This window comes from Erinaceus europaeus, chromosome 9, assembly GCF_950295315.1.
Source record: "Erinaceus europaeus chromosome 9, mEriEur2.1, whole genome shotgun sequence".
Classification (NCBI taxonomy): Eukaryota; Metazoa; Chordata; class Mammalia; order Eulipotyphla; family Erinaceidae; genus Erinaceus; species Erinaceus europaeus.
This window is the reverse complement of record NC_080170.1, coordinates 82,674,069-82,687,593: the sequence shown is the minus strand read 5'-3', so window position 1 is coordinate 82,687,593 and position 13,525 is coordinate 82,674,069. Positions and strand designations below refer to the sequence as shown.

General features: G+C 41.9%; 1 protein-coding gene across 2 annotated transcripts in view; it reads left to right on the top strand.

Moving 5' to 3' along the window:
• ARHGAP31 (Rho GTPase activating protein 31) overlaps positions 1-13,525 on the top strand; it is a 143,639-nt gene that overhangs the window by 124,247 nt on the left and 5,867 nt on the right. For both annotated transcript variants that reach the window (XM_007532109.3, XM_060198313.1), the window contains 3 exons: positions 889-951; positions 2,191-2,754; positions 8,729-9,006. In XM_007532109.3, the coding sequence (XP_007532171.1) occupies positions 889-951; positions 2,191-2,754; positions 8,729-9,006 (905 nt within the window). The remainder of the gene's footprint in view (positions 1-888; positions 952-2,190; positions 2,755-8,728; positions 9,007-13,525) is intronic.

Sequence of the window (13,525 nt, the reverse complement as noted above, 5' to 3'; positions counted from 1 at the left end):
TGTGTGTGTGTGTGTGTGTGTGTGTTTCTGTGTGTATGTGTAGGGGTTTTTGTTTGATTTTTGCTTTTTTAAAACATTTTTTTCCTTTATTAGGGGATTAATGTTTCATAGTCACCAGTAAATAGCAATAGTTTGTACATGCATAACATTTCTCAGATTTCCACATAACAGGACAACCCCCACTAGGTCCTTTTCTTTCTTTCTTTCTTTCTTTTTTTTTTTTTTTTTGCTTATTTTAGCCATACTTTTCCAAAAGCTTGCTGGGGTATCATACAAAAATGCAAAGAGAATACCAGGCATATAGTAGATGCTCAAGTGAGGTTTATCTGGTTGAGATCTTCTCCAGCATCGGGTTGAGGGGTGAAATCAATGAATACCTGCAGACCAAGGAGCAGAGCTGCCTGCATGTGGTATGAAGGTGCCTCAGCTTCCAGGGACAGAATTCACAGTGCCAAGAGATGTGGCTGCAACCAGGGATCTTGCTCTCTGACCTGCCAAATCGGAGAGACTTCCTGGAGACCCCTGGATTCTGCCCCATGGATTAACCTTTGAATTGTTTTTGTATAGTAAAAGTGGGTTTTCTAATAGTGATTTCACAAAAAAAGTGATTTACCATAACCTGTAAAATGATAATAAAATTCTTATCTACAGATGCTTTGTTTTTATTAGTCCAGTCCCACTGAGAAAAAAAAAAAACAATTAATGTAGAGTGAGAGGGTGTTTTCCAAAAGGGGAGAATGATAGATGCTAAAAAAATAAAAAAAGATAAATTAAAAAAAAAATTTTTTAACTTGCCTAAAGAAATTTCTTCCTTAAAACTTGGCCCATACTGCCAAAAGCTTCCTTTCAATACACATTCATCAAAGATATTTTCTCTTTTGATTTTAGTGGAAAAGGCTACTATCCGACCAGCTAAAAGCATGGACTCGCTGTGCTCAGTTCCCATGGAAGGTGAGACTTTACAATTGGATTTAGAACTGGAAACTGGAGACACACATATCCACCCCAGACTTGTCTTCATACACTGCCAAGCCTTCTCTCATCATACACAATCCCCCAGTCCCAACTCTCACTCCGACCCTTCTTAAACTCAAGCACTTCACAGAGTCCTCAGATTGATTTTACCTACTCTGCCACAAATGGAAATAAAGGGCCTCCTCTTCCTCTAGCCTCCCTTTAACCATGGCTGGAGACAACAGCAACTTTGTATTCAGACTTGAGACAGATCCAATGTTAAAACAACTAAAAAAGAGGCTTCCTCTTCTAAGGGTTGATTATCTCAGCCTGAATGTTAATGTGTCTTGAGTTTGGATGTTTTCATAGGCATTAGCTTTATAGTTATAATTTTGAATTTAATCATTTACTCACCAATTAACAGTGAAGGGGACTAGCTTGGTGACAGTTCCATGTAAAGTAAAAACTTGTAAGCTACAACCTTTCTGGGAGTAGATGTGTGTACAGTTGTATATGACATGACGTCTTTCACCAAAATGATCCCTTACCTCTTCTCTCCTAGCACTGGCCTTAAAGGTTGACAGATTTGTGCTCTCATTTCTATTTTTGTTAAATAGCCAACAAGCACAGTCACAAGTTCCAAGGAACAGAACTTTTCTAGTGGTATAGTTATTCTGTCTTTCTGACATTGTCAATACAAGACTTTTGCTAAATGACAATATAGAAAATCTTTAGAAGAATCTTTTAAAAGTAATTCTAAACTTATAAAATATTCAGCAGACTCTTTTTAAGCTCACTCAGTATTTTTAGCGCTTTCTTGTCTTCGTATTTATCCATGTGCTTTGGTTCTGAGTCCTCTTGGGGTAGTGCTTATCTAACTTGCAGGTTTTAGTATTCTAAAATCTAGGTCATCGCTTCTCTGAACATCTCCCTTTCTATCTCCCCTTTTCCTCTTGATTTCTCTCTCTGTTCAATAAAATATAAATAAATAAAATATTTTTTAAAAATTAATATACTTCACACAACAGCAAAGGATCCTGTGAAGGCATCACAACAGAATTCTTTGCATATGAGAAGATGCTTCATTTGTCAGTCAAATGTACTGTATCTGTCTTATTAGGCCTGCTATGGCCTTATTAGGATCTGTACCTTTCCAGTATTTAAGTGCTATGTTTCCGCCCTTAGTGGAAGGTTGAATGTCTGCTAACCATTTGTTCACTGAATTTTTTTCACCAGGGAAAGAAACTAAAGGAAATTTCAATCGAACAGTCACCACAGGCGGATTTTTTATTCCAGCAGCAAAAATGCTCTCAAGCAACATGGGCAGCTCCTGTGACCTCAGCAAGCAGGAGAGTGAATGGGGCCAGGAGGTGATGCCTGCTGGAGCCGAAGGAGGCTTTGACTCCAGCTGCCAATTCCAAGGCGCTCAGGGTCGGCCTCCTCCTGAGCAACTAAAAGTTATTCGACCCATTGAAGATCCAGAGAGTGAGCAAACCCCCAAGATGCTGGGGATGTTCTACACCTCAAACGACAACCCCAGCAAATCAGTCTTCACCAGCAGCCTCTTCCATGTTGAGCCGTCGCCCCGGCACCAGCGTAAGGCCCTGAACATCTCTGAGCCCTTTGCAGTGTCTGTGCCACTCCGAGTGTCAGCTGTCATCAGCACCAACAGCACCCCTTGCAGAACACCCCCAAAGGAGCTGCAGTCTCTTTCCAGCCTGGAAGAGTTTTCTTTCCAGGGTTCAGAAGGTGGAGGTTGGCCTGAGGATGAGAAGCCAGTAGGAGTCGAAATATCTACAGGTAAGACTGGAGAAAGAGAGTGTGTGTCTCTTCCCATTGCAAGAAATAAAAAATCAGACAGACTGACTCACAGCAAGATAATGTAGCAAAGTACTCAAGGATTGTGGGCCTTGGGATCAGATGGTCTGGATACAAGCCCTGGCTCAGCCATTTTACTGCACAGTCTTCAGCAAGTCAACAAGCCTCAACTTCTTGTTCTGTGAACTGGGAATGACATTAAAGTTAGTTGATCATACAGAGCTCTCACAATAGTGTCTAGAGCTCAGCAAGCATTCAGTAAGTGTTACCTCTTATTCTTTTATTCATTCGCACAGTGGGAGGGCAAGAGGAAAAGTTCACAGAATTGGAATGCAGAGTGGCAAGCTTGGGTTCAATTCTTCCAGACTCATTTTCTCTCCTTTCTCATCTAGTCCTCATTTCTACCTTCTGTTTTTGCAAAGGATGTAGCTGGACTCCAACAAATGAGAAAAGGTACCTTTCTCCCAGTTTTCTCAGACAGAATCCAATGAAGCCACTTGGGTAACAGACCAAGCATTGCATTGTAGCTTGCAATGATTGCATTGTTGCCAGGTTTACAGGGCTGTGAGATTACACCAAGCTTTAGTCTCTGGGGGCATCTCTAGATTCAGAATGGCTTCTGTGTTGAATAGCCAACAAGGGCTCACAAAAAATGGAATTATGGCCAACAGAGAAAAAATAATAGATCCTCACTGTGATTTAAGAATTATCCTATTACTGGGAGTCGGGCTGTAGCGCAGCGCGTTAAGCACAGGTGGCGCAAAGCACAAGGACCGGCATAAGGATCCCGGTTCGAACCCCGGCTCCCCACCTGCAGGGGAGTCGCTTCACAGGCGGTGAAGCAGGTCTGCAGGTGTCTATCTTTCTCTCCTCCTCTCTGTCTTCCCCTCCTCTCTCCATTTCTCTCTGTCCTATCCAACAACAACAACAACAATAATAACTACAACAATAAAACAAGGGCAACAAAAGGGAATAAATAAATAAAATAAATATTAAAAAAAAGAAAAAAAAAGAATTATCCTATTATTAATACTAGCTAACTTGTAGGGGAAACTTACTATGGGGTCAGGCATAGCACTAAGTATTCTACGTGTATTACTTCATTTTTCCTCAAAACAACTCCATGATGCATAGTTACTCTTTTTTATTTGTTTTTTTATTTTTTTAATTAATTAATTTATTTATTTATTTATAAAATGGAAACACTGACAAAACCATAGGATAAGAGGAAGTACAATTCCCACCACCAGAGCTTCATATCCATCCCCTCTTCTGATAGCTTTCCTATTCTTTAAAACTCTGGGGGTATGGAGCCAGGGTCATTATGGGATGCAGAAGATGGAAGGTCTGGCTTCTGTAATTGCTTCCCTGCTGAACATGGGTGTTGACAGGTCGATCTATACTCCGAGCCTGCCTCTCTCTTTCCTTTGTGGGGCAGGGCTTTTAGGAAGTGGAGCTCTAGGACACATTGGTGAGGTCATCTGTCCAGGGTAGTCTGGCTGGCATCATGGTAGCATCTGGAATCTGGTGGCTGATAAAGAGTTAACATATAAATCCATACAAATTGTTGATTAACCATGAACCTAAAGGCTGGGATATTGCAGATGAAGATGTGGGGGTATCCGTTTTGGAAATAGTTAGTAGGACTATTTGCGTTATAAAAACTCATGACTTTATTAGTTTTTGCCTGAGCCTGACATTTGATATGCAGGTGGACCCAAGTTATTGCCTGGGGAGATGATGTCATGACTGGAAAAAGGGCTAGAAAGCTGTATCAGGACAGAAAGTAGCTCCCAAATATGGGAAAAGTGTATAAGTATTGTTGACTGTAAACCCCATTGATTTGATCTGGGGCCCATATTCAGCATAAGAGCCTGTGTAACCTCTACATCCCTGTAGATCCGAACTTGCATTCTGTGGTCATCAGTAGGAACATTCCAAGTTGCACCAATTTCAGGACCTATCCTCTTCAGGTGGTAGATTGAGTATGTTATACAACTTCCCTTCAGAGGATGAAACATTCTCTACCATTGCTGATCAACATTGAGGGCAAGGTCCTATGGGGACTCTTTTTTTTTATTTAATTTTTTTTTTTTACTATAAACAAATGCAGGTTAATGGTCTGGGAAGATATGCTTACTATTCCTTTAATCGTTTTTAATGTTTTAATCTGCATTTTCCCTTGATTTATTTTTATTTTTTATTATTTTTTTGGTCTTTCTTACTCTTATACATAGAGAAGAATTTGTGATCTTGTGCAGTGACATATAAAAATAAACTGTGAAAGCCAGGATTTTCACCCACATTTTATTTTTTTAAAGAGACTTCTAAAAAAGTTTTTTTTACTTATTTATTTGAGAGGGGGAGAGAGAAAGAACCAGAGTATCACTGTGGTGCATGCAATGCTGGGGATAGAGGTTGGTACACTCAGTAGAGCACTCACACTACCATGCACAAGCACCTTGGGTTAAGTCCCTATCCCCTGCCTGCAGGAAGGGAAGTTTCATGAGCAGTAAAGCAGTGCTGCAAGTGCCTCTCTTTCTCTCGCTCTTTAAGATTTTATTTATTTATTTATGAGAAAGATAGGAGGAGAGAGAAAGGTCTGGTACATGTGCTGCTAGGGATTGAACTCAGGACCTAATGCTTGAGAGTAAATACTTTTTTAAAAAAAATTTTTTACCTTTATTTATTTATTAGATAAGAGACAGCCAGAAATCAAGAGGGAAGAGGAAGGGATAGAGAGGAAGAGAAACAGAGAGACACCTGCGGCACTGCTTCACCACTCGTGAAGCTTTCCCCCTGCAGGTGGGGACCGGGGACTCGAAACTGGGTCCTTGCACATTATGACATGTGTGCTCAACCAGGTGCGCCACCACCCGGCCCGGAGAGTAATGCTTTTATCCACTGTGCCACCTCCTGGACCACCACTTTCCCTCTTTATCCCTTCTTTGCATCTCAATTTCTCTGTCTCTATTTTATTATTTAAAAGGGTGTGAAAATTAAAGGGGGGGAACCACTAGGAGAGATAGATTCATCATGCAGGCACCAAACCCCCACACTAACCCTGACAGCAATAGAAAAATAAAATTAAAATTAAGAACTCAGAAACTCATACTTGAGAGTCCAGTGATTTATCTACTGCATCACCTCTCAACTGCTTTCATCCATATTTTAAAGTGCATGCTTTTAAGCACTCTCTTATGCTTCCCCACATGTGTAATTACGAGGGGTTATAGAGTTGCAAAGTTAGTAAGATACAATCCATTTACCCCAATAAGCTCACGAAGTAGGAAGAAAGTTGGAATTCTACCCCAATTCTACAGCTCAGCATCTGCTTATGGAAGGAGTGTAAGAGCCTTATTGGGGTTTTGGATGACCCTGGAATATCATAGAAGAGGTCTTCAGAAAGGACTGTCCTTCAGAAAGGATGTCCAGAAGAGGCAGGCCTACTGGGAAGATTCCAGGAAGAGTTTTCAGAAGAGGTGGTATTTTGATTGGGCTTTGTAAATGGGTAGGATATCTCCTGGGAGAAATGATGGGAACAGATATCCTAGGTGGTGAGATAGCCCAAATTTGGGGGAATGTGTAGGTTTGCGACGCCAACTTGGCTGGTTCCAATTCTTTTTTTTTTAAGATTTTTTAAAATATTTATTTATTCTCTTTTGTTGCCCTTGTTTTATTGTTGTAATTATTATTGTTGTTGCCTAGGACAGAGAGAAATGGAGAGCGGGGTGTGGGGGTGGGAGAGAAAGACAGACACCTGCAGGCCTGCTTCACTACTTGTGAAGTGACTCCCCTGCAGATGGGGAGCCAGGGGCTCGAACCAGGTCCTTACGGCAGTCCTTGTGCTTTGTGCCATATGTGCTTAACCCACTGTGCTACCACCCGACTCCTGGCTGATTCCAGTTCTAACTTTACCCTTATTTGGTGTGCAGCAATGGGTAGCTGGCCAATGTCTCAGAGTCTGTTTCTAATATGTGAAGCAGGGGTGGTTCCTATCTCAAGGGCTGGGTGAATCCTGAATAGGGGAATGTCTATGAAAGGCCTATTGACTAGCTCACAGAAGATGCCCAGTAAGTATCGGTCCTTTTCGCCTCCCCTTACCTTTAAAGTAGAAGCACAAAACAAGCCAAATGTCAGTATGTCAAGTGAAGTCTTATTGAAGAATGTTCCAGGGGCTAGAGCAGGTAGCCAAATGTGAGGATTAAAGGGGGGAAGTGAAACCTGTAAGGAAAAAAATGTTTCCAAAGGGTTTTCTGTGACTGGCTACTGTCTCCAAATGAGAGGGCCCCAAGGTTCCAAAGGGCCTTTTAAGGACAGTTTGTCTTTTTCTTCTTCTAGTCTTCCTTGTCTCTGAAATGGACAATGCCTGTTCTGCATTTAAATTGATTTAGGGGGAGTCATGCTGTAGTGCAGCGGGTTAAGCGCAGGTGGCACAAAGCGCAAGGACCTGCTTAAGGATCCCAGTTGGAGCCCCCGGCTCCCCGCCTGCAGTGGGGTCACTTCACAGGCGGTGAAGCAGGTCTGCAGGTGTCTATCTTTCTCTCCCCCTCTCTGTCTTCCCTTCCTCTCTCCATTTCTCTCTATCCTACCCAACAACAACAATGACATCAATAATAACAATAATAACTATAACAATAAAATAAGGGCAACTAAATGGAATAAATAAATGTCATTTAAATTGATTTAGGAAGAATACCAGTGAAGACTACAGCTTGTGTCCCTGCCTATGACTATAAGAGACAGTCATGGAAAAAGGAGGGACTAAAGATCATTCATGAAATTTAAAAAAAAAAAAAAAAAGCCTGTTATTTAATGAGCAAAAGCTAATAGCACAGTTGTTAGTTATGAATTGTTATTAGCTGAGTCATGACTAAGTATGACCGAATTTCAAGGCCAGCAGCAAGTGAGGCATGATATAACCTCACATCATGGTGAGACATCTTGAGTTAAGGTGACAGCATAGCCAGTGCCAATAACCAGAACTGATAAACTGTAATGAGCTTATAGTGTGTGTTTGGTACTGTACTAGGCATTTTGCCTTCAGTATCTACTTTATCATCACAATAGTTCCACAGAGTATTACTATGTGTTACCGTGCTCTTGTTGCCAAGATTACAAGATGCCTTGAGACACCAGAATTTGAATTCAAGTTTCTTTGATTTCAGTGTAGCTAATTATAATTAATTCCAATCTGATATTTACCAAACCCTGTTGTAGGTCCTTAGTCTTTATTCTACCACATGAAAACAGTCCTATACAATACAGTATATGATCTTCTTCATACATGGTAATAGAGACCAAACTTAAGTTTTCTACTTTCTCTCCAGCTTTGGTAGATATTGAGGATAGTTATGATCAGAGCATAATCACTTCAGATGCATCTAAGTTTATGGACAGATAGATCCTGGGAAGAGTCAAGCATATCATCATCATAGCATATTGTTGTAGCTTGGTGAAAAAAATGGCAGATTGCTATAACTTCAGGTAACAAGCTCAACTTCTCAGACACTGATCTCACTTGTCTGTGGAGTGAAAGATTAGAATAGTTTCCCTACCTCAGCACTAGCATTTGGCTTGGAAAATTCCTTTCTATAAGAGGCTGTCCTAAACTTTCTAGGGTCTTTAGCAATATTTATGGTTCCCACCTACTAGATGCCAGTAGCCACTGTTTCCCTCCCCAGTTGTGACAACCAAAACCACATCCAGACACTGCCCTCTGCACAGGGGAAGAACACAATGGCTGCCAGCTGAAAACCAATGGATTAGATAATCCTCAAGGCCTCTCCTACTTTAGACAGTCTGTAACTTTACCTGAGAACATGAAAGGGCAGCGAACTGAGAGAATTTCTCCCATTCTTGTGAATCAGGACTAGTCCAAGACACTGGCTGTGTTGGAAAGGCCCTCTTTTGAGATAGAGTTTCTGTAAACTGATAATGGTCCTCTTTACTGCAGCATCTGTACCTAAGAAAACAACTGTTGATGATGCCAAGCCCATACCTGAAGCAGTGAGGATGGTGGAAAGCAACAAAGACCTTTCCCTAGAGCCAGACCCCCAAGTGGAGGAAAAGAAAACCTCAGAAACTACCACAGACTCTCAACATCCAAGTGATTTAGAGAAGAGGTTGACTCCAGAGAAGGTGGTTGAGGAGAAAGGAGAAGCTGGTCAAGAGGCCAGTGTTCTACAGGACAGCCCCAGGACCCACATCAAAAACATGTTTCTCCATGAGATGGTAAGATGGACTCACTGCCTGAGCAAGTCTATACAGTCATTTCTTGCCCCATGGGCTCTTTGTACAACTTAAAGTGTGTGTGTGTGTGTGTGTGTGTGTGTGTGTGTGTGTGTGTGTGTGTGTGTGTGTGTGTGTGTGTGTGTGTGTTTAAATGTTGGATTCTAGGGCCAGGGAGATAGTACCATCAGTAGCATGACAGACTTTCATACCTGAAACATGATAGGTCCCAGTATTTTGGCTTAAAAAAAAAAAAAGAACTGGGGAGATAACATATGGTTATGCAAAGAGACTTTCAATCGCCCACACCACCTTAAACCAGAGCTGAGTGCTCTCATAAAAGAAAAGAAGAGGGAGTCAGGTGGTAGCACAGCGGGTTAAGCGCACATGGCACAAAGCGCAAAGACCGGCTTGAGGATCCGGGTTCGAGCCCCCGACTCCCCACCTGCAGGGGAGTCGCTTCACAGGCAGTGAAGCAGGTCTGCAGGTGTCTGTCTATCTCTCCCCCTCTCTGTCTTCCCCTTTCTCTCTCCTCTAAAATAAATACATATTTTAAAAAAGAAGAAAGAGAATAAGGAATAGAGATCAAAGGGACTTTAGGAAACAGCGTTCAAATCAGGTTTTGAATTTGTTCAGAGGGACTTTATAGAGGTCTTGGATATGAGGAGGAGACATCCAGGTTACATAACCTACAAAGGCTCAGCTCTCAGTATTTCTGCCCCACAGTTAGCAATAAATGTTGCAATGAAGATTTAAGTTATGAGGGCCCAGCAGTGGTGCACCACATTAAGAGCACATAGTGCAATGCATAAGGACCCAAGCAAAGATCCTTTCAAGTACCACCACCCCACCACCACTCACCACCTGCAGGGGGTCATTTCACAAGTGGTAAAGCAGATTTGCAGGTGTCTTTGTCTCTCCCTTTCTGTCTTCCCCACCTCTATCAGTTTCTCTCTCTACTATTAAAGTAAATAAATAAATAAATAAATAAATAAATAAATAGGCCACAGAAGCTGCGGCCTGATAGTGTAGGCACCGAGGCCGAGTGATAACCCTGCAGGCAAAAAAAAAAAAAAAATTAAATTATGCAGTCACCATAAACCAGTAACAAGCCCTTGGAATGCTATGGCATTCATCTCTGAAACAACACAAAATCTGCCAGTTGCATTTCAGTTCTAAACAGGGTACCCATTCATAAGCTCCTACTGTCTTCTTCCAGACATTCTGGATGGACAGTTGTCTATGCCTGCTTATCAAATCTTCTGAAAGGTTTCCAAGATTCAGCCTTTGCTCTTATTTCTGGAAAGTTAAAACACAATGCCAGAACTTACTCTGTCTCTTCTACATTTTTGGAGGTAGAAATCCAAGGGTCACTAAAGATGAAAACAGGTTAGAGGTATGGATCAGCCTGCCAACGCCCATGTTCAGCAGAGAAGCAATTACACAAGAACTCCTTCTGTACCCCATAAAGAATTTTGGTCCATACTCCCAGGGAAGGAGAAATGCTAGGAGAAGATGACTAGAGGGCTCTGGCCCCCAATCCCACCAGGACCCAGAGTAAGGATCCGGTTCGAGCTCCTGGTTCAAGCCCCCGACTCCCCACCTGCAGGGGAGTCACTTCACAGGCGGTGTAGCAGGTCTGCAGGTGTCTATCCTTCTCTCCCCCTCTCTGTCTTCCCCTCCTCTCTCCATTTCTCTGTCCTATCCAACAACAACGACATCAATAACAACAACAACAATAAAAACAAGGGCAACAAAAGGGAAAATAAATCAATATAATAAAAAAATTAAAAATGAGAAGGAAGGACCATAGAAAAGTGGGCAAATGCATATATATACAGTTACAGAAAGAATAGTCAACCCATATCTGTGACCTTGGGAGAACCATTGCAGTTTCCTGTGGAGGGAAGGAGGACACAGAACTCTAGTGGTAGGAACGGTATGGAATTATACCCTTGTTATATTTTATTTTTATTTTATTTTGCCTCCAGGCTTATCACTGGAACTCAGGGCCAGCACTACAAGTCTACTGCTCCTGAAGACCTTTTTTTTTTTCATTTTATTGCATAGGACAGAGAAATTGAGAGGAGGGGGAGATAAAGAGGGAGGAGAAAGGAAAGACACATGCAGATCTGTTCCACTGGTTGTGAAGTGTCCCCCCTGCAGGTGGGTAGTCAGGAGCTAGAACTGGGATCCTTTGATGGGTCCTTGTGCTTTGTACTACATGTACTTAACTGGGTGTACCACCACCCAGCCACTTCTCATTGCCTTTGAATTTACTTCCAAGGGCTTGGTTTCCAGGAAACATGCAAAAGGTACATGTAGTGGCAGATAGGGCAGTACAGGTGGCCTAAGGGTTCCTGTAAGACATCATTGCATTTGGAGAAGGAGAAAGATGAAAGTGTTACTGTGGGCATTAAATTCTGGGAGCCATCAAGTATGAATGGTATTGTTCTGAGAAACAGACAAAGCTGATACTGAGAGGAGAATAAGGTTGGATTGATGGGATCAAGTAAAAATAAGCATTTAAAAACATGTGTTAGTCTGGTGGGATGACTTGTTGTGTTAGAGCACAGGACTTGCATGCCTGAGGGCCCAGGTTTGATCCCCCAATGCTGCATATGCCAAAGCTGAGTAGTGCTTGTGTCCTTTTTTTTTTTTTCCTTTGCCTCCAGGATCATCGCTGGAGCTCAGTGCCTGCACTAGAATACACTGCTCCCAGAGGCCATTTTTCCTATTTTGTTGCCTTTGTTATTATTATTGCTGTTGTTGTTGTTGGATAGGACAGAGAGAAATCAAAAGAGGAGGGGAAGACAGAGGGAAAGAGAAAGATAGATACCTAAAGACCTGCTTCACCACTTGTGAAGCACAATCCTCCCCCCCCCCCCACAGGTGGGGAGCTGGAGGCTCGAACCAGGTTCTTGCACTTCATGGCATATATGCTTAACCTGCTGCACTACTGCCCAGCCTCCTGCTTGTATCTTTTGTCTCTTTGTCTTACATACACTTATATGCAAATAAAGGTTGTTTTTTTTTTAAGATTTATTTTTTTTCTCTTTTAAGACTGTAAGATAAAAGGGTATAATTCCATACAGTTCCCACCACCAAAGTTCTGTGTCCTGTCCACTCTACTAGAAACTTTTCTATTGTTTACCCCTCTGGAGGTATGGACCAAAAGTCTTTTTGGGGGCTGCAGAAGGTGAGTTCTTGCTTCTGTAATTACTTCTCTGCTGGACATGGGTGTTGGCAGGATATACCCATCCTGATTCTATTAAATATGAGATTTATTTACTAGTGAGAGAGAGAGAGAGAGAGAGAATGAGAATGAACACCAGAGCATCACTCTGGCATATGTTGATACTGGGTATTGAATTCAGGACGTACTGCATCATATCTCAGGGCATTCACACAAAAGCAAATGAATACATCTTAAAAAAATAGGGGGATGAAGGGGGGCCGGTGGTGGTGCACCTGGTTGAGCACACACATTACAGTGCACAAGGACCCAGGTTCAAGCCCCTAGTTCCCACCTGCAGAGGGAAGCTTCACAAGTGGTGAAACAGGTCTGCAGGTGTCTCTCTGTCTCTCTCCCTCTCTATCACGCCCTCCCCTCTCAATTTCTGGCTGTCTCTATCCAATAATAAATAGTAAATAAGTAAATAAATAGTAGGGGGCCCAGTGGTGCTACACCTGGTTAGTGCACACATTACTGTGCACAAGGACCTGAGTTTGAGCCCTCACTCTCCACTTCCTTCCTCGAAGGGAAGCTTTGAGAGTGGTGACACAAGTTTTCAGGTGTCTCTCTCTCTCCCTCTCTATCTTTCCCTCTTCACTCAATTTCTAACTGTCCTATGAATAAATAAATTACTTAAAAGAAAATTAAAATATGTATTAAACCTCCTGAGATCAATGCAGGTACAAGACAGTCTTGCATTCCTTGGAACTAATAGCTTAGTAGGTGAAAGGTCACTAAAAAATATAATTTCTGTGGGTGATATAAGGATAGAGTCTTGTGGTAGCATAACATAGGAGGCCATTACCTAGTCAGGGAAGGTTGGACTTTTCTGGACAAGACCTTAAGGTTGAGAACTAGACTAGAAGAGAGGAGGAGGGGGAAGCACTATAGGAAGGGAGAGAATACCAGACAGACACATGTGTCACGAATTGGAAGTGCACAGAGTATAAAACATTCAAGGAATGGGGAAAAATTAGAAGAACAAAACTGTGGACTAGAGAAAATGAGATCAGAGGCCAGGCAGGGTTTCTTGGAAGGAATCTGGAGATGAACCTAAAGGCAATGGAAGTTCTTCTGATTTGTTCAGTCTTGAAGGATGGCAAGTTTTAGTAGACAAAATAGAAACACACAGATAAATGCAATAGGATAGAACCAAATCTCAAAAATTTTCCTGCTTGTATTTTGACCAAATCATCTACCCACAGAAGACTTAGCTGAAAAAAATAACTCAAAGAAAAACAATGAATAAGTTTCAATCCAATACACCTTTTATTAAGCAAAACTCAC